The sequence below is a fragment of the Protopterus annectens genome, chromosome 9.part0 (assembly GCF_019279795.1).
Source record: "Protopterus annectens isolate FY-2018-M chromosome 9.part0, PAN1.0, whole genome shotgun sequence".
Taxonomy (NCBI): domain Eukaryota; kingdom Metazoa; phylum Chordata; order Ceratodontiformes; family Protopteridae; genus Protopterus; species Protopterus annectens.
This window is the reverse complement of record NC_056743.1, coordinates 423,572,500-423,594,851: the sequence shown is the minus strand read 5'-3', so window position 1 is coordinate 423,594,851 and position 22,352 is coordinate 423,572,500. Positions and strand designations below refer to the sequence as shown.

At 40.8% G+C, this 22,352-nt stretch overlaps 1 protein-coding gene across 1 annotated transcript in view; it reads left to right on the top strand.

Annotated features, from left to right (window-relative positions):
• Nucleotides 1-22,352, top strand: part of LOC122811247 (cGMP-dependent protein kinase 1-like) — a 4,027,247-nt gene that overhangs the window by 1,889,186 nt on the left and 2,115,709 nt on the right. The window contains exon 5 of the mRNA XM_044082966.1: nucleotides 4,573-4,636. Coding sequence (XP_043938901.1) covers nucleotides 4,573-4,636 — 64 coding nt within the window. The remainder of the gene's footprint in view (nucleotides 1-4,572; nucleotides 4,637-22,352) is intronic.

Here is a 22,352-nt window from a genome sequence, read left to right as displayed (position 1 = left end):
CACAAAGCATTCTATAGCTATGTCAAGAATCTCGATGGCAACACCCAGATCTGTTCTGAGTTACAGCACAAAGGCGCGAAAATTACAGAACCAACTGATATTGCCAACATCCTGGCAGATAGGTTCAGTGCTAACTTTACCCCTTAAAGGGCCCATATTTATACAGGAAGAATGCAGAGTCCCTGTAATCACTAAGCAGGTAAAATCTGCACTCTCTAAAGCCAAAAACACAGCATCCATGGGAGCGGACAACATCCCAGGCTGCATTTTACACAAACTTCAGAACGAACTGGCTCCCCACTTAAGCACCATGTTTAATAATAGCCTCACATCAGGCTTTGTGCCCACTGAATGGTGCACAGCAACAGTTATCCCACTCCACAAAGGGGGAGCCACCACTGATCGCGGGAGCTATCGAACTATTAGCCTGACGTGCCTGGTCTGCAAGGCAATGGAACGGATCATCATGGAACTCATAAACAAAGACATTGATAACCTCCAAACTCTGGATCCCACCCAGTTCGGGTTTGTGAAAGGCAGATCATGGCTCCTGAACCTGATCAACTTCTTTGAGGCAGTCACCAAAGCCGTAGTTGAGGGTAAGGTGGTTCACACAGCCTATGTTGACCTCACCAAGGCTTTCAACACCATCCCCCATTCTGGAATTATAGCTAAACTCACTAAACTAGGTATAAATCCCTACATCACAAGATGGGTTGCCAACTGGCTCACTGACAGAACCCACACTGTAAACGTTGCAGACTCCAAATCTGACCTCAAAGCAGTGACAAGTGGAGTACCACAGGGTTCCGTCCTGGGACCTCTCCTGTTTGGTATCTACTTCTCTGAAGTACAGGCTAACACAAGGCCTCTGGATAATGAAGTTCGCAGATGACTGCAAACTAGGAGCCATAGTCAAGTCCCCTAATGATGTGGACATCCTACAGAAGGGCCTCGCTGAGAGAGATGCCTGGTGTCAGAGCCATGGCCTCAAGCTCAATGCCAAAAAGTGCAGTGCCATCCCCTTTGGTAAAAACTCTGTACCCATGAACCACTACATAGGCAGCAATCTACTTAACACCCAATGCGTGATAAGAGACCTTGGGACCCAGGTGGACAGTAGTCTCTCCTTTGATAGTCACATCGCCACAGAGAGTAGTCAGGAAGTCCTTGTACTTTGCACACCTCATCATAAAAGGGTTCTCATCCAGGAAAAAGAGGTCATTGTTCCCCTCTACTCGACACTCATTAGACCCATTATAGAGTACAACACCCCTTTTGGAATGTACCTCACAAGACATCTGCAGCAGCCGGAAAGCCCACAGAAGTACCTCACAAAGAGGATTACTGGCCTCAAACAAATGCCCTAGACTGACCGCCTCAAAAAACTCCAGCTTTACTCCGTAGCATATCGCCTACTCCGAGGTGATCTCTGCCTAACATATAAAGCTATCTCAAACCCAGAGCTGTTGGACATGCTACACCTAAAGAAATCCCAATCCCTCCGAGCTACACGCTCTTGGGACCTAAACCTTGTCACCCAATAAACAGGACATGCTGGAGGGATAGATTCCTGTCCCAGAGACTTCCCATACTCTGGAACAGGCTACCCATCTATGTCAAGCAAAGTTCTTCATTAGCACTCTTCAAGAAAAATCTTGAGTGGATGGGAAATAGGAAATACACCCCGGGGATCACTTCTGTGTCTCTGTTCGACAGTGGCACAGGAAAATAACTTTCTTGGGTGGCGTAAGCCAGGGAACCTTGTTGGCTAGGCTTACGTAGGCCCTTGGGCCGATAGCTTAGTACCTACCTATGAACCTATATATGTTTGAGTGTGTGTGTATGTGTGTGTGTATATATATATATATATATATATATATATATATATATATATATATATATATATATATATATACACACACACACACACACATCTATATATATATATATATATATATATATAGATAGATAGATATAGATATAGATATAGATATAGATATAGATATAGATATAGATATGTGTGTGTGTGTGTGTGTGTGTGTACACACACAGGTGTATGTCACTTCATCTAAAAACTGAACACAACTTATCAAAACACAACTTATTTGAACAAAACTTAACCAAACTCATTTCATCTAAACCAAAAACACAAAAAATAAATACAATAGTCCCCCAGGGCTCTGTATTAGGTCCACTCTATTTTGGCATCTATTTCTCTGAAATGAAAGCAAATGCTGAAGGTTTAAGGCTGGCTAAGTTTGCAGATTGCAAGATGGTGGTTATCAACTCCCCTGCAGACACTAGCATTCTTCAAGAAGGTCTGTCTCTGACTAATAAATGGTGCCAAAGCCATGGTCTTAAACTCAATGCTAAGAAATGCATATTTGTACCCTTTGGGAAATCAACCATGCCGGCTAATTACCATGTTGATAGTACACTCCTAAGAGTTGACCCATTGGTCAGGGATCTGGGTACGCATGTAGACAGTAGCCTTACCTTCAACTACCACATGGCCAGAGTGGTGAGGAAACCCTTTTATGTTACTTAACTTATAAGTAAGGGCATGTCCTCTAGATCCAAAGAAGCCATTATCCCATTGTACGTATAGACACAATGCTCCCTTTGGTATGTACCTGACCAGGCATATGCAGCAACTAGAGTTTTTTTCTTTTACGAAAAGAATACAAAGTATAACAAACCTGCTTTATGCAGAGAGGTGTAAAGCCGTTTCCCTCTACTCAGTGTCCTATAGATTGCTGAGTGGTGATCTATGCCTGGCTTACAAGGCATCCACAAAGCACCTATATATTCATAAGTCAGAGTACCAGAAATACAAGGTCTAGGGGCCTGAATTTTGTCTGTGACAAACTGAACATGCTGGAGAGACAGATGTGTCCTCGAGACTGACCCTCCTATTGAAAAAGCTTCCCATCCACGTGAAGCTGAGGTTGTCTGTTAACCAGTTTAAGCACAACCTAGACAAGTGGGTGGGGAATTGGAAATTTACATCATGCCTTGCACCCGTATCCTTTATGGACAGAGGTAGCTTATAAATGGCTGGCCTTCAGTGTCATATTTGGATGCAGAACATCATTATTCTTTCAGGAAAACTTGGCCAGGCTTAGAAAGGCCCCTTGGGGCATTAGCCTAGTGACAGTCTGTGAATCTATGAATAAAAATTAAAAAAATGTTTTACTACAGTGGAAGAAAGGGAGACGCACTGGAAGTGCACCACCAGCTCGCCCGATCCAGCAAACTTCAGTACGACTTACAAGTCTTTAAGAAAAAGACTCACACCAGTGATGAAAAACTTGTAAACTTTTATTACCAAAGTTAAAATAAGTAAAATGTATTGAAGAATATCCTTAGATAAAATGAGATTAGGTACGTTTTTTTTTGATGATTTGTGATTAGATAAAGTGATAAGTTGAATGACACACCCATGTACATCGCATATTGATGCAAGTTTGATACTAGTATATGAAAATAATTGCATGTGTGTGTGTGTGTGTGTGTATATATATATATATATATATATATATATATATATATATATATATATATATATATATATATATATATATATATATAAAAAACATATAACTTGCTGCTGTAAGTTTGATATTGGTTTATGCAAAGAACAGCAGACAAGATAAATGTAAATGTCGTGGCTTCCTTGGTAAATTTTAATCCCAAACATACAGTGCTGTTCATTTCTAATGACAATGGAAGAGGAAATGTGATTCATATTTGAGTAAAAAATAAATCTAAGTCTGGTGCACATGGAAATAAGAGATAATGATTTACCAAAATGAAAGCCTCCTTGGTTAGCTATGGCTTTGTTTCCTGCAGGACAACAGATAATGTTTTTCTGGTGGGCTCTGACTCGTTGCACCTTTCTTGGGTATCCTCTTTCTGCTTGTACTGTTCCAGAGCACACAGACTATTTATTAGTTCTGAGGCATCATTTCCAGTATTTACCTTTCTGGTGCCCCTGTGGCTATTCCCACATTTGTGATATGCATAACATTATGTTGTGGTATCCTGCTTGGAGCAGTATGGTAAAATGACCTTTTGGACAGTTTGAGTCAGTTGTCCCTTGTGGATCATCACTTGCCTTCCTTTCTTGGATAGCCCTGGCTAGTTGTGTTTTTCTTCAAAAGCATATGCTGGGGTATCCTTTTGGTGCAGCATAGACTGGACTAGTTGGGCTCTTCCAAGGCAGTACTGGCTGGTTTTCTTCTTCATGCAGTGCAACACAGATTAACTGCATTCTGCAAGACTGCTTTACCTGGAGGGTGTAGACTTAACTTCAGCAATGCTGTTAAGTCAGAATATATTTCAGATATGCTGGAGTGTGATGTAGAACCTATACAAAAAGATGAAAAAGTACTTCTGCTAGAACTTGACTGTAGTTGCAGTTTATGTAAAGGACTGTAGAATTTGGATAAGGGCTGCCACCACAGAAAAAGTCATCACTAAAATATGCCATTCATTGTTCTGTGTTCTACATAGGAGAGTTTCTTACCACTGGCCATTAATTGACTTTTAATTTGTTGTCTTGTGCAGTGTCCCCATATTTCAGAAGCTACAGGAAGATGTTCTAAGTAAACTGACAGATGTTCTAGAGGAGGTATGCAAACTTACTGATGCACAGTAGGTATCTAGTTTATTTTATTTTGCTCATTTTAGCCTGGTGGATTGCCTACAGGCACTTGAAAGGATAAAAGACTTGCTCAGAACTGCATAACATGCAAATAGAGATCACAGAAATTAATGTTGCAGTACTGATTCTTGTACAGAAAACATAAAAACAGTAAATGAGTGCACTTTATTGGACTAGCCCTAAACTGTCATTTTTAAGACCATAGTGAAATTGCATAAAAATGAAATATTGTGACTATCTGCAAGCCACCAGCTATCCCTTCACTCTTTTGCAGACTATGTAAACCATGGCAATATTAACTAAATCTGATGTTATGGTGATCCCCATTACTTCTTTTTCTATGAAATTCCTAGAACTGTGAATGATTACATAAGTTACTATTATCCAGATGGTAAGTGTGTCCAAGACTTTAATGCTATTTTAGAGTGGTCTGTACAGTGTTACCAAATATATATAACTATAATATGTTAAAATAGTTTCAAAGTTATTGCATGTCTTTTCCTGATGTATGATTCATTTATTTTGTTGTTGACCTAGACACTGTAATATCTTAGCATTATTACACCACGGTATTGAGAGCACATTCAGGTGTCTCCTGACTTCATGCAACTGTAATGACATGATCAGCTGTGACTTTGATCATTGAGATGTCATTTAGGTAACCATATCAAGGTTAAAATGAATGGCAGATGTTTCCAAATATTTTCCCTTGCAAATATTTTAGGTGATTGTCAAACATTGCCATATGTTTTGAAAAACAGTTGTCATGAAAAAATTGTGTTACTGATGTGATGATGTGTGAGGTATTACCAGCTATGCAGAAGTTGGACAGTAGATGTGTAACATATGCCAGCATAGCTAGCTGGAGTTTTGTAAAGAATTTGTCATTTGTATATTAAACTTATTTGTACAGATGTTTGTGTTGAAAATGTATTTGTAAAGCTGCTGGTATTAAAATGTACCTGTGACACCACTGCACTGGCCCTGTAATCAAGAAGCCTCAATCCTCACCACTAACACCAGTGAGGGACATGCACATTGCGATGATAAGTACAAACACAGTAAAATACAATTTTCCCTTAAGAGCACACAGAGATCACAGTCAGTCTGGGGCTGGTTTCTCTCTCTCTCTCTCCAGATCCCCAGTAAGACTCCCCACTGGCACAGCTATAGGGTTAAGATCTCAGTCGAGTGGTCAAGCCAAAACTTCCAGCAACCCTCTCTGTCCAGCCAGTGCTTCGTGTCCCTGGCCATGTAACTGGCACACACTTTGATGTTTGATTTATATATATAAACACACAGACACTCCTGGGGAAGGCTGGCACAGGTTCACTAGCTATGCCTCCTTCTGCCCAGACTATACGGTAGTACTACCTGGCACCAACCACACTTCTCAGCTACTATATAAGGCCCTTCACAAAGGGTGAGCAATTCTACTGAGTAATGTTACTATTATCCAAATGGTAAGTGTGTCCAAGACTTTAATGCTATTTTAGAGTGGCTTGTACAGTGTTACCAAATACTTATGCAAGTATGCTAAGAGCTTATATATCTCTAATCAAACCAGCCAGGCTTAAATATATTTAATAATAAATAACAACAGAACAAGACAATACTCAATAACCCAGTACAGTGACAACAGAGTTTAGAATCACAGGAAATACTTTAAAACAACATTGCAGGACAGTCTCACATAAATACAGAAAACATCTAGACTGACCTTACTATTTTCCTATCTATCTCTAAGAGACCTACTATGTATTACAGAGCAAGGCATGTGCTGGTGAGATGTTTACAGTCGAGCGACCAATAGAAAATGCACAGACTTTCTCCCTGAGATAGTTTTTAAATTAATAATACGCATTACTGCTGGGTTAGCTAGATGACATCATTATTTGACACTTGCCTCTAGTTCTCAGACTAAACAGATGCCAGCAGAATTTAAAATGTCTCTGTGAAAAATACTTCTCTTAGAAACTGACTCATCTCTTAGAAGCTTGCCTGAAACTGGAAGTCGTAAAACAATAAACACTTTTACATTTTAAACCTAGTAATTATTTCTGTCTTAAGACAACAGAAACAACTCTAGCTGCAGACATTATGTCTTCTAGCTGTGGTAAACACAATTGTAAAACTCTTTACTTATTTTCTCAGAGTTTGCAAGTTAACTCTGTATGTTCCAACTTCTTCCATGAAAACATAGGCATGTAGTCCATATACATTTCTGCTCTTTTCCAGCAGGGTGCACTGTGGTTACATTTCTGAAGCTCAGCACATAACACATAGGTTACTTACATTTGTAGACAAGCCTATGGATCATATTAATATTTACAATGACATATAATTATTTACAAAATTCTAGCTAGATGGGCTGGCAGCCTTGAAAATTGAATGTGGAAGGATTGAAGGACATTACTGTAAGAAAAAAGAAAAGAAAGACAGATGATGACTGCATTGCTGAAGCTGTGGATGTACAAAGCCAGCTGGATGATGATTGTAAGCCTGCAAATTTGATACACAATGAAAACAGTGAGATTAATAAGACTAATGGTGATGAAGATCATTCCTTTGTAACAATTGATAGAGCCGATATTACGGTTTTAGAAGCTGAAGATCTTCAGATCTAGTCAGAAAATATATTTTTGTAATTGGAGATTCAATTATTAGAGAAACTGATACTAACATTTGCAGATAAGATAATGAACATTGAATAGTGTTATGCTTGCCAGGAGCAAAAATAGTTGTGAGGTAAGCCTTGGAACACCTTAATGTAAGGAAGTACAGATCTGTTTTTGTTCATATCTGTCCAAATGATCTCATCCACAAGGACTGTTTGACTGTTAGTAGGGAACTTACAGCCCTCTTAGTATATAGAAAGGATAGTCAGATTACTCCAAAAGAAAAGATTTTTTGGGTAAATACCCACATGGAAAAAATGTGTTGTTTTCAAAAATGGAAATATATAGAGCATCCAATCCTAGTTTTGGGCACACGTGCAGACAGGATAGCATGCATTTGTCAAGATCAGGAAAGAGAATTTTTGCAGCAGATATTTTGTAATATTTGACGAACACTAGGCAGGATTTTTGCCAGATCAAAAATTTAACAGTTCACAGATAGCAACATTTGATGCATCTGATGGTGGTTAATGCTAGGAGCATCATTAATATGTTTTTTAATTGGAGAATTTGCTAAGTTTACAAAAAGATTGATGATTGTGAAACATGGTTAAAGAACAATGACTGGAAACCAGTTCTGTCAGGGTATAAATGTTTTTACTGTAATAGACATTCTAACAAAAAAAATCAGGTGGAGGTGTTAAGATAGGGATTAACAGTAGTTATGAGACCTGTGATTATTACATGTTCAGTGATAACACCAATACTATAGACTGTGTAACTGTGACATTAAAGACAACCCTGGCACACATAATTGTTAGAGTGTATACGCCACTAAAGTCAAGTGCTGATAACCTAAAGGAATTCATACATTTCTTGCATGAAACACAGGAGGGAAGAATAGTAAAATGAAAAAAAAACAGAAAACTACAGCAAGTAAAATGAAAAGTCCCGAAACGAACTGGAACTCCTATCCGGATTGCCATCTAACCAGTCCAGATTACAAAGACAAGGCATCAGTGTACATGCCCAGAAGTCTATGCGGTTACAAACTGCATAGACTGGAAGGAGAACGGACTGCAACATCTGCAGTCTAGATAGGAAATGATTGGCTCCCAATCTGCATAGATAGCAACTGATTGGCTCCTGGCTCGTATTTGACCCACTGTCGGACCCAGGATTTTTGTTTGTCTTACTACTGCTGCTGCTGCAATCTTGGGACTCAGCAGATGCAAGGGGAAACTGATGTTTTTTTCTCAGTGCTGTAATTAGCAGCTGCAAGCATGGTTTTCTTGGACCCCGGGCTGTGTGTGCTTATCTCACTACTGCAATCTCGGGGCTTTGCTCAGACTTTTCTGCTTCCCAGTAAGGGCTGTATGTACTTGTCTTGTCTGACTACTGCAGTGCGTCTGTGTGCGCGTCTCGTCTCACTACTGCAGTGTGCGTATGCTCGTCTCGTCTCACTACTGCAGTGCGTGCGTGTGTCTGTGTGTGTGCTTGTCTCGTCTCACTACTGCATTGTGTGTGTGCTCATTTCGTCTCACTTACTGCACTGTGTGTGTGTGTTCATCTTGTCTCACTACTGCAGTGTGTGCGTTTCTCATCTCGTCTCACTACTGGGGTGTGTGTGTGTGTGTGTGTGTGTGTGTGTGTGTGTGTGTGTGTGTGTGTGTGTGTGTGTGTGTGTGTGTGTGTAAAATGCCCCAATTCAGTATTCCTGGTGGCTACAGTTACTCAGGCTGAAACCCTGTACCTTGGATACAGTTAGCAAGAGCCTGAATTCCCTACCTACCACCACTGCAGATTTTTGCCTCATGTTTTTGCTCTGAATCTGATCTGTTCTGTTCCTCATAAAATCTGTGATTTCCTGGATTTTTGTAGTAAATAATGACAGGCATTTGAATTTCAGAGTTCATATTCTCCAGAAAATATATGGTAACGCTACACAAAACCTTTTATTCTACCAATTTTCTAAGTTTATAAGATCAATATTTGAAAATTGTCCCTATTTTGGGGGCTGTATTCCCCCATTATTGGCTTTGTCCAGGTTTTCTTTTGCTAAGAGGTTGAGAGCTATGGTGAGAACTGAATTCACTGAATATGTTTGGGGACTGTATTCCCCCATTATTGGCTTTGTCCAGGCGTTTAGTGCTAAAAGGTTGACATTTACTAAATGATAGCCATTTAAGTTTCAGTCTTCATATCTGTTAAGAAACAGCTTATATGACATAGTGGTATGTTGTTCTGACTGTAGTGCACAGGGTCCTGGGTTCAAGACTTGGCAGTAAAATGCATGGTGGTAAAAACATTTTATTCTAACAACTTTCCAAGATTATACAAGGAATGTTTAAAATGTGTCTAGTTTTTGTCCCCCCCCCAGTAAATGTTGGCTTTTTCCAGATTCCGTGTGCTGCAAAGTTGAGAGATACAGTTGTTTGTCGAGTGGATTTTGCAAGGAGCTGAGAGCTTCAGGGGAAGATAAGTTTAGTGCTGCTTATGCTGAGTCTGCTTGCATTGTTAATAGCATAACAGGTTGAATACTTGCTTTTGATGCAGAAATCTGTGGGTTCTACTCTCACAGTATTTAGATGCATTGTTGATACTGTACTGTGTTGTACTTTTAAAGGGGGTAGATGCTGCAGTCCTGAGAATGTCCTCTTTGGCGAAGATACCTAGTAACGATGAACCTGTTAGTTTGCCATCCATTCCCTATTGCAATATTACTAGCTTATCATTTTTTAATGCAGCATAGGAAATGTATTCCTCAAGGGCAAGAGGCCCTTTATTTGTTGATGAAATAATGAAATATAAAGTTGTTTGCTAGCAGGAACCTGTTCATTAGTTATAAATCTCTTTAATATGGAATTATTTAGATAACTTTTACTTCTGCAGAGATTGTGCATATTTACTGATACTGGTAGATTGTAGAAGTCTGAGTAGACTTTTATGATGGAAATGTTCTAAATTGGGCAGTTTTGTCATTATTGGTGCATGCATATTGTTTCGTTGTTTACTGGAAAATGTTCAAATCAATAAATTTAAAACACCCTCTAACAACTTGTACTGTATTATGCAAGGAATATAATTTAGTACAATCAGGAAGGTGTTTACTGATTATCTGATCAGCTCAGGTACGCCCCCTCTCAGTTCTTGGTTGAATTTGTTCGATTAGGAACCAATTAAATCAACTATCAACAAGCATAAACATTTTTTTGTTACTGTATATTTTTGCTGAGTCTGAATGCTGCTGAAAGTGATGAAGCCAGATTGAACCAATCACCCCTCTTAGATCATCATTTTTTTGTGTGGGAGGGAGCTAAGTCCGCCGTGTAGGATTTCTGCCACACAATTATCCCGGCTGAACTATACCTCTCAACTGTCCAGATTTTCGCAGAATGAATAGATTTTTTTCTTCTTATTTTTGGTTTGTTCCTCGTAAAATTTGTGGCTTTCTGGCAAATCATTTAGGAATGAAGTCACTTAATGACGGGCATTGAGTTTAAGACTTCATACCCTTCAGAAGAATGCATGCTAAAGCAAGACCAGTTATTCTATCAACTGCCTAAGTTTATACAAGAGCAATTTTTAGTACTGTTTGTTTGTTCCCCCAATATATTTGGCCTTGTCCAGATTTCCTGCGTTAAGAGGTTGAGAGCTATGCACAAATAAATCGCTTTATAGAATTAGGTATATCCAGACCTCTCAACTGTCCCTGATTTTGGCTCAAAATGTTGCTCTCCCCCTAATAATCTCTCTGCAAAATGGCAATTTTGAAAGAAACATGGAGGATTTACAATTAATAAATAATTGTAATGATCAGAGTTACATATAACTTTTATTTTAGAAATGCATGTAGATTATCTTATTTTGTCAGCTGCTCAACCTAACAGTAATAATATTAAAAAAATGTGTCCTTTTTTTGACAGGTTCCCAGCTGTGTGGTGTGGCTATTTTATATTTTTGCATCACATTTTTGGTCTGTTTTAAATTGTGGTTTTCTGCCAAATTAGTTGCAAATCATTAAAGACTGAAGTTAGAAAATAATGACAGACATTTGTGTTTCAGATTTCATACCCTTCAGAAAATTCATACTAATGCAAGACCTACTATTCTATTATCTTTCTAAGTTTATAAGAGCAATATTTAAAAATTGTCCTTATTTTTGGGCCTTTGTCCTACTTCTGTTTATGGCGTTTTCCAGATTTCTTGCTCTGAGGTTGAGAGGTATGACAAATATGTCAGGGCCATTACTGTCAGCCAGAGACATTCCAAATTGTGACATACTTGTTGTACCCCACTCCCCCATGTAGTGACTCTGGAAAGGAAAGGAGCAGTTATGCACTGTAAGTGTGCAAAGTATCCCCCATCCAATGTAGACGCAAGTAGTACTATGGCTTTTCATCTATCCTTAATTTTGCAGAATGTTCTGGTTTTCTGTCATATTTTTATACTGTTGACTTATGCTTCTTATTCAGAAAATGCATGTTGTTGCAGTGCATGTTGCTCTGTGTTTAAGTACCAATGCTTTAATGGCCATCAGGTAAGCTTGTCTGAGATTGTAAGATGCAAGTAAGCTTTAATAAGCATACTGTTAAAGAATTATCAACATTGAAAGCCTTTTTGTTGTTGCCATGCAGAGAATATTTACATAGCTAGATAACGTATAAACCTTGGGTATTGAAATGCATATGACACTTTTGGTAATAAAGGACACAGTTACATTATTTTCAGAAGCTCATTACATTTGTTGGAGACATGCAGTCATCTTTTCAGACTTTACCAATAAACTAAACAGAATGCCAATCTATCATGTGTGGTCCATAAACTGTACAATAATCCTTTAAGCAAGTTATCTTGAGCTTGTTTCTTGTCTGCTGTTCATTTTGTACTTTGATCATGTTTTCCCTTGAAAGAAGTAGATAGTTGTTGTCAGGCTGCACCGCAGTAGGTTTTTTTGGATAAGAAACATTTCTACAAGTGGGGGTAATCGGTATCAGAGATTGCTGCTTTCAGCATGTCACTTGGCACTTTTATAAAGCTGAATATAAATTATAATTAGAACTGCAGTGCAAGGAGAAGTGGTTTTGAGTTGAGTGCTCCTTGTTTTTTTATACTTTATTTCAACTGGAATTCCAGTAATGTATTTAAAAAGTAATTTATTTGTTCATGCCTCACAACTTTTTTGTTTCCATCTAGATATTAAGTAAGCTGTCATGTAGTCAGTGCATTAAAATATTTTTTTTCTTCTCCACTTCATTTTGTCTTGGTTGGACTCTCATAATAATGGTTTGGCACCCAGGGCAGTGCAAGTCCCAGTTTTTGTGGTTTTGAGCATAGCTCTGCCCCTTCCCGGTTGGCAACACCCCTTCCCATTGGCCCCACCCATTCATCTGTCTCCTGCAGCCCCCTTTGATTTGAAGTCGCCACTGCTTACTTACCTGAGCATAACCATAAATTTCAACAAATCCCAACTGGAACCAGTGCAGGTTCTTGATTTCATTGGGGCTCGTATAGACAATATTTGGGTTGGGAGGGTGGCCTAATGGTTAAGGTGTTTGCCTTACAATCACAAGGTGGTTTGTTGTTTTGTGTAGATAAGATAATAGGCTTAGCTTAAAGTGGCCTTCACAAGGGCAGTTAGCTTAGTACTAATCTATGAACCTATGAAACAAGGCAAGATGTTTTTACCTCCAGGCAGGCTGCTTTCCCTTCGACATCATGTCTCTTGCATCCTTCAAGCCAAACTTCTCCCAGCGGATTTAGTTCTTTGGGAGTTGGGGTCCATGGCAGCCACGATCACTCTCGTTCCAATGGCACACCTTCATATGAGAGTCCTTCAGTGACCTCTGGCTGTACAGTGGTCCTTGCTAGACCTTCCCTTATCACATGTGGTTCTATTGTCTCAGGTTTGCAAGGATTCTCTTCTTTGGTGACTTCAATCCCTGGACCTATTTCTGGTTTGTCTGTCTATTCTCTCCCCTGCGATCACAGTGACCACGGTCACCTCCCCTGCTCGGGTGGGGGGCACTGCATGAGAAGGACGGCCCAAGGCATATGGTGTTCCCTAGAGAGACCCATCTGCATATCATAGAGTCCTAGAGATGAGAGCAGTGCTTTTGGCGTTGCAAGCTCTACATGCCTATCTTTCTCAGGAGACTATTGCCATTCAGACAAGACAGTATGTCAGTAGTCTGGTACATCAACAAATGGGGGGCGGGGGAGATCAGATCCCTACCCCCTTTGTTGAGAAGCCATGAGATTGTGGGAGTGGGTGATCTCCTCTGGTCATTTTCTGGTGGCAACGCACATTCCTTGGAGGTCCAACATACTGGCGAACAGGCTCAGCAGATCTATTCTGATGCCTTATGAGTGGTCTCTGAATCCTTCAGTAGTAGAGCAGATCTTTCTAAAGTGGGGTTGGCCTTGCTGCAATCTCTTCACCTCTCCTTCCAACATGAAGTATAGTGAGTATTTCGCTCTGAACTCCCATCCAGGGGAGCCCCCCAGAGACTCTCTAGTTCATGCTTTGACCCTGTGGTCTACTATATGCTTACCCTACACTGCCTCTGATATCCAAGTTCATTCAGAAAGCACGATGGCTGGGAGCTCAATGATCCTCATTGCCCCTTTCTGGACTCGTCACTTTGGTTCCCCTCTCTGTGATCTCATGCAGTGTGTCCACCTTGGACGCTAGATCTGGTTCTGGATCTGATTACTCATCCCTCATGGATCTCTCACCCGGACTTGGCCTGAAGCTCACGGCTTGGTTGCTCCAGTTTCCTTGATAGTTAGGATTCTCAGGCTGTCTTCTCCCATTAAGAAGATTTTGGTAGCATCTCACAAATCATCTTCCAGGAAGGTTTATTCGAGTAAATGGAAGCGTTTCTCGATCTGGGCTTCTCAGCATGACCTGGATCGTTTCACTGCACCAGTTCTGGTCATTTTGGAGATTTTGGCTGATATTTTTAATCATGGCAGTAGCTTCTCTGTGATTAAGGTACAATTGGCAGCGATTTCAAATTTTTCATATAGGCAAGAATGCATCATCTTTGTTTTTGTCCAAGGTTTGTAAGGCCTTTTTGAATGAAAGGTATCTTTGTACTTAGGCCTCCAGTTAAAGATTCTTTGCCCCATTGGGATCTCACCTTGGTACTGCAGGCTCTGGTTTCTCCCCCCTTCAAACCAATGGCTATGGTTGAGTTGCAGATTCTGTCTTGGAAGACAGCTTTCTTGTTTGCATTTACCTCAACCAAGAGGGTTTCTGAGAGCCAAGCCTTAACTGTCAAGCCCCCTTATATGGTATTTCATAAAGACAGGGTATCCCTGCGGACTAATCCATTTCTTCTGAAAGTGACATCAGAGTCCAATATTAACCAAGTCATCAATCTGCCAGTTTTCTTTCCAAATTTCCAGAATAAAGGAGAGTACAAATTGCACTTGCTTGATGTCCACAGGCAGCTGCATTTCTATTTGGATAGGGCAAAATCCTTTCCTAAGGCTGAACAACTTTTTGTTTCCTTTTCTAAACTCTTCTTGGGAAAGTCTGTCTGTAAAGTTACTATTGCTCGATGGATTTCTGAATGCATCTTGTTGGCCTATAGCGCCAAATGGGTATCTCCACCAGGGCATGTCCGGGTGCATTCCCCCAGGTCAGTTGCTACTTTCGCAGCCTTTTGATCCAGGGTTTCCTTAGATGATATCTGTTCTGCAGCTACCTTGGTGTCATCGCATACATTTATCACCCATTATAAATTGGATCTTCTTTCCAGGGGCAGGGAATTCTTTGGCTCAGCTGTGCTCCAGAACAGTCTTCCATGAGGACCTCCCAGGGTTTGTTGGTAGCTGGGGACTCTGTCCTACAGGATGAAGACCAAATGAAAACAGCAACTTCAGATAGAAACGTTATGTACTTACCATAACATTCCATCTGAGTTGTTGCGTTTCATTTGTCTTCAACTATCCCTCCCTTTTTCCCCCTGCCTTGTGTGGGCTGTGTAGTGGACTGGATGAAAGAGTCCTAGCCCCTCTTTACTGGCTAGTCCTTTTCTTGATGAGTTTTTACAGGTACTGTCAGTTTTATAGGTATATGCTCTAGGCTGGGGTGCTGCTGTTCTGAAACAAACTCTGAGTGGAGGAGGTAGACAGGGGCATTATGAGTAGGGGAGGAGCTTGAAGCTTGGATCTGATGCTGGAGTATGTGACAGTGTCAGATCTGTACCGGATCTGGGGTCCCACAAGTTGAAGACAAATGAAAAGCAACAACTCAGATGGGAACATTATGGTAAGTACATAACTTTTTTTTAATTTTCTCTTATTTTTAAAAAATGTCTAGATCAGTGCCCTTGGCTTAAGCTATAAAGAATCACTTTTTGTCAGCAAGTAGGCTTTAAAAATAAGACAGATTGAAAGTCATGAAATTGCCAAGTTTCTTACATCTGCAAAGATACTAGATTTTTTTCCTCCTTAGCAAATGGTCAGTGGGTGTCAAGTCTGCAGCTCAAGGCAGCTGTATGATCTACTCTAAGTGAAATGTACAAAGATTCATTGCTGACTGCACTTACATAAAGAGATTCTCATGGTAGGTGCAAGCAATTAGTCTTTAAAGTTTTGAGCATTCTTTACTGAGGGACATGCAAATGGGTAGAATGGCAGGCAGTTTAGTGAAAAATAAAGTCTGAAAATATGGGAAGCAAGGAAGAGATGGCCTTCGTAACAGCCTTAATACTTTCATAAATTTAATAGAACCGTGTACAGTTTAGTTTTATTTAAAGATAGCTAGTTAATTTTTTCTTAGGACTAAACAGTAATGTTTTTGAAAGTACACAAGCTATTTTCACTTCTTGGAAAGGAATAGAGATAAGAAAAGAATAGACAGCAATCCATGTGAACAGCATGCACTTTAGCATGGGTGACATTAATTTTAGGTTAATGTCATGGATAGAACTGTCAGTTTGAGGCGGTTCCTGTCTGGAGGGCCAATCTTGACTTGAGGATGTAAATAGTTTTGTATGCTTGTTCTATGTTAATAGAGGATGGGCATTCTGAAAATGTATTTACTTTTTGTTTGTGGGTTTTCAATAAAACAAAGTCTTGAGATACGTAACATAGTTTCAACTGGAGATGAGAAGAAACAAATGTATAACAGATCAGGCTGCCAAACATTAGTGCATGCAAGTAACAGAGAAGTTGGAAATTCACATTCTTAAATTGTCATGTATAACAGGTGGTAACAATATATTTTTATCATAATGGCTATGCTATTTATATTATCTTGGATAGCGTAGGCATTATGATAATATGGGCAGTGTAGCCATCTTATATTATCTTAGTGTGTAAAAAGCCTAACAGGTATAGACAAAAGGGAAAGAATATTGACTTATTATGAAATTTTGTATGCAAATAGCAAAACTTCAGTACACACATTTGGAAATAAATGAGCATGTGAATTTGACAAATAAGGGATTTCTGAATGGATAATCAGCAGAATATAGAGACAAAAGAAGAGAGGAGTAATTATACTAATTGCTAGAGGGGCTCCAGTAGTGATAGGTGAGGACAAATAACAGTAATGCTAGATTTGTAGTACTAAGGGACAATTGGCAGGGAAGAGGATTACGCTGACATGTATTTATATTCTACCAAGAGCTGCTATTATGGAGCTAAAGAAGATTTTAGGATAAATAATCGGCAGCGAATATTACTTATTGGTGGGGACTAGAACGTGATTTGCAATAGTAAGGATGTATCAGGGGAGTAATAAGGGAAACATAAGAAAAGAGGGTAGATTCTGAAGAAGTTTATAAAATTATATGGGATGAAAGATGTGAATTCTGTAGTAGGAATGACAGAATTTACATATTATTTCCCATGGTATCGTAACTGAGCTGGATTAGATAAATTATATTTTGCAGGAACACATGCTTTTAAGTGAAAACTTAAGCACACATTGATTAACTCTTTCAGATCATGCACTGATAACTTCGATAAAAATGCAGAGTAATAAAGTAAAAATGAGATGCAGGTGAGCTCCCCAACCTACATGTTAAAAAGAGAGGAGTTTATGGAATGGCTATTGGAAATTATTCAGGAGTTATTAGGGAAGATAGAATTATCTTCAGAAGTTAAAGCTAGTGAGTGGGCTAAAATGAAAGTAGGGTAGAAATAAATTAGAGAGCGAGAGATATGGTTAAGAAGTAAAAGGAATTACTTAGAGGGGCTGACAAATATTTAAGTATTGCAGAATAAAGGGAATTTCACAGAACAAGAGGAGGCACAAATGCAGAGTGCTATAGAGTTTAGAAAGAGTGTTGTAATGCAACTATGTTTTGATAAAAACTCCAGATTACAAACTTGCAAAACCTATACCAAGAAAAATAACCAGAGAGCCTGTGGAGGTATTAGAGAGATTTTGGAAATTTTATGAAAACTAGTAGAAAGCAGAGAAACGTAGAAATCAGAACAAGAGTACAAATGGAAGGCTTAATCATGCCAAGGTTGGAAGGATTAATTATGCCATGGTTAGAGGTAGAAGATGCTAAACAACTAACAGTTACGATAGGAGGAGATGAGATAAAAATTATGTATAATCAATCTTCAGGAATGTCTCCCAGAACAGATGGTATTCCTGTGGAAATGTGGGGGTTTGAAGGGTAGAAGGTGATAAAAAAACAGAATATGTTTAATGTTATATTAAATGAATGGGAAGCACCTGCATATTGAAAGAAACCTACAGTAGCTATATTACTTAAAGACATTAAAGACCCATAAGATCCAACTTCACATAGACCCATTTCAATTGTAAACCATGATTATAGTGTTTATGGGTATACTAACTAAAAGAATAGCAAAGGTGTTGCCAAAATTGATAAATATGGATTAATGTGGTTTTGTGGTGGTGGTGGGCAAACATTTGACAATGATGATTCAGAGGGAAGCAAAATTTAAGAAAATGCCACTGTTGGTGGGTCTTGATGCAAAGAAAACATTTGACAGTAATCTGGGATTTTGGTTGACAATGGAAGCATTTGCTTCATGGTACAGTAATAAGCTTAATTAAGAGGACATATGAAGGATTGGAGACAAGAACTAAAGTGGGGGAGGGTTCCTCTCTGATAAGTTGTGTCTGAAGAGAGAAACCAGGTAGGTGTCCTCCTTCCCCTGTATTTGTTTTATCTTTAGAACCATTGTCAAAGAAAATAAGGGACTCAGAAATGCAAGAATATAAATGGTATTATAATCAGGAAAAGTCATCTTTATTTGCAGATGACATTATTTTGTAACTGATAAATTCAAAAAAGGACATCTCAGTGTTGTGGAACATTTTGAGACAGTTTCAACATTTTTATGAATATAAACTAATGAAGATAAAACAAAGATTATAATAGTAAATTATTTACTCACACATGAATTAGTTCAACAATACCCATATTTATGGGGACACAATAAGATGACGTCTTCAGGAGTATGGATTAAAAAGGCTTTTGTTATGGCACCTAAGAATATGTGGGGAGAGATTAAACAATAGTATAGAACTAAGAAATTGAAGCTTTTGTTTATGGATATGGATATTAAGATGCACATAGTGAAAATGTTTAGTTCCCTTAGTGTTATATACAGGTCAGGTGTATCTTTATCATCCAGAGAAAACATTTTGGATAATAAAGATTTGAAGGAATTTATCTGGGAGAAAAAGAAGGCAGGAGTCAACTGCGATAAGATGGACTTCCAAAAAGACAAAAGGTAAATGTTAAGTTGTCAATCTCGCCTTCATTCTTGCTGGATGGGTTCGGAGCCGATCCTCGGCTCCGACTCGGCACTTACTAAGCTCGAGAGCTAATATTACTAGCTCGAGGCAACCCTATATCCCATGATGCAAGGAGGAGTCTACCCAGATCTCGTTTGCCGCTTTGCTTATGAGGTGCCTCTTTTACCAGCTCTAGGTAAGTTTTCTTCATATTAAGACTTTGTCTCATCCCTTTTAAATTTAATAACCTTAGTTGTTTTTTGATCCTTAACGTTTATTTTAACCCTATTCCCGTTAGTGTTACCCTTTTTCCGGGTTATTTATCCCCTTCCCTAGGTTAGGCCTTAGGCCTTCCCCTTTCCTAATTTTTCCTGTCAGGGATTGTGTGCGTGTTTGAGTGTGTTGTATCCCTGTTTAGTTTAGATTATTGGATTGGGTGTTATTTGTGTGTGTGTGTCGGTCTTTTCTTTGTCACTTGTGTTTTCTCGACACAGCTATGTCGAAGGACACAAAGGTCTCAGGCTTCAAGAAGTGTGACTCGTGCTGTCAGAAGATGTCTCTGACAGACGGTCACACTTCTTGTGTTTACTGCCTGGGACCTCTGCACCTGCAGGACTCTTGTGCTATCTGTCATGCCTTCAGCCCAAGAGTCCTGCAGGAGCACAGAAATAAATTAATATTGAGGGGCTTATTAAAGCCTGAGAGCTCCCCGACTAAATTGGCTCCGGGGAAGCCCTCGAAACCTGTCAAGCCTTCGGCTGCAAGTCCCAAGCCGTCGGCTACTGGTTCTGCTTCTTCAGTGTCGAGATCGGCTCTGGCCGGAGCCGATCCTTCCATTTTAGAAGTCACAGTATCGGCTCCATCCGGCGCCGATACTGCCAGATCTAGACACTCAGTGTCGGCTCCGGCTGGAGCTGACGTATCCTCGGCTCCTTCAGCTCCACCTATCTCTAAAAAGAGATCTCGATCCCCCTCATTGGAATCGATACGTTCGGCTCCGAGATCACCCCTGCTCTCGGAGCGGAGCCATTGGAGCCGTTCTTCTCTGTCATCCAGGCTGTCTGATCACGACCCCGAGAGAGTGGTGAGTAGACTATTAAAGTCTCAGGCATTGGCCCAAATGCTCCATAGCCCGTCTCAACAGACGGTAGCTATCTCACATCCACCCAACATTCCTCCGTCCACTTTCTTACAGAGCTCGGAGCCGGAGCCGGAGCTCCTCGGAGCCGTGACTGTTGTAGCTTTGGAGCCGATACCACCCCTTTCGGCTCCGTCGTCCTCCACTCCGATTTCCTCCTTGAGGCCTTCATTGGAGGGATCCGGGCATCTGGTCTCTCTCGTCGGCTCCGAGGGGGCGAGTGGCATCGGACCCTTGTCCGACCCCGTTCTCCCTCTCGGGGCTTCAGCGTTGGTGAGCTCAGCCCCGACATCTGCCTTGGAGCCCTCCCTCTCAGTGAGGCCTGGAGTTCCTATCTCTTCGGAGCGGGAACCTTCTGGTCTCTCTGATGGGGGAGCCTTCGAGGTGATGAGGAGTGTACTAGCCCCTGGGCGTAGTCAACGGTTCGTTCCATCAGCTCCTCCCACTACAGTGCCTGCTGACGTCTCTTCCCACTCTCTTGCTCCCGGACCCAGAGATCCAACGCCTCAGGTTTCCCCATTGGGAATATCGTCCTCTTCCGAGGCTTCTCCTGATCCATCAGGTGAACCTCTACGTAAGAGGACATGTAAGAGGAAACATCTAGACTCCCCCAAGTCTATTACATCTGATACTGACTTGGATGAGTAGGAGGGATCCCCAAGGTCCTCCTCTGAGGATGTCTCTTTCTCAGACATCCTTGAACTCCTTAAGCAGAGGGGGAACTGGCCCTCCCTTAATCCTTCCGAGGACGAGTCAGTATACCTGGAGGCGTTCGGATCTCGACCCTCCACCTCCTGTGTGTCTCCGCCTTTCGACCCTCTTATGGACGTGGTGGCTTGGAAGGCGTGGATGGCCCCGGATTCAGTGGAACCTATTCCTAGGAGACCTTCTAAATTCATTACGGCCCCACCACATAGGCAATATTTGGCAAAAGGTGTCCCGGTTAATGCCATGGTGGTGGCTGCAGCCACCAAAAAGGAACTAGCTGATACTTCAGTACCTGTCCATCCTCCTAACAAGGATTCTAGGACTATGGACAGGTACGGCAAGCAGATTTTTTCTTCAGCGACCTTTGCCATGCGATCGCTGAACTACTTGTGTCACTTCACCCGCCTTCAAAGAGATGTTCTTAAAGAGTTGGGAGAAGTTTTACAGGATCCGTCAGCTGCTGGGTCTCAGGATAAGATTAGCTCACAGCTAGGAATCCTAAACTCCATTGTTAACTCCTCCATGCGGCTCATTTCTTATGCAGCCGATGGAGCGAGTAGGGCCGCAGACACAGGAGTGGCTTTAAGGCATCAGTCCTGGATACGGCTTTGTAATTTTGCAGACCCCTTCAAGGCGTCCTTCACTAACTCCCCCTTTGATGGTTTGACCTTGTTCGGACCTCAAGTGAAAGACGCCTTGACTAGATGCGAACAAGATGGCAAAACTGTTTCTGCCGTAGGAGTCCGTTTCTCCACCCCTTCAAGACCTTGCCCAAATGATCAGAAGGGAGGGAAAAATGTGGTTCCGCAAATCTCAAGGAGTCACGCCTGATGCACGAGGTCAGTTTACCCCCAGAGGCAGGGGGGGTAACAACAGACGCCGCCCTAGGGGCAGAGGGAGTCCGCAGAATCAGGGTAGCAGAGAGCCTCTTTCTGACAAACCCTTCCAGCATCCATGAGATGTTGCCCGATTGTCCACCTTCGGAGGCAGTCGGGAGAAGATTATCGCTGTACCCAATAGCCTGGCTTTCCCTTTCTCAAGACAAATGGGTACAGTCGATTATATCCCCTTTCTCAAGACAAATGGGTACAGTCGATTATATCCGAGGGTTACAAAATTCCCTTTATTCAAACCCCAATTCAGCAAAAGGGAACCCTTCCAGACGTTCTACCCAGTCTAAGGGAACTAGCAGTACAAGAGATATCAAAACTGCTAGCAAAAAGAGCCATCCAGCCAGTCCCAGCAGACCAAATAGGATCCGGAATCTACTCAAGGTTCTTTTTAGTACCAAAAAAGACAGGGGACTGGAGACCAATATTAAATCCGAGCAAACTAAACAACTTTGTAAAGAAAACAAGATTCCGGATGGTCACGCTTCAGTCCATTCTACCCTTTCTGGGCAAGGACAATTGGATGTGCTCGGTAGATCTTCACGATGCGTACTATCACATAAAAATTCACAGGCGCTCCAGAAGA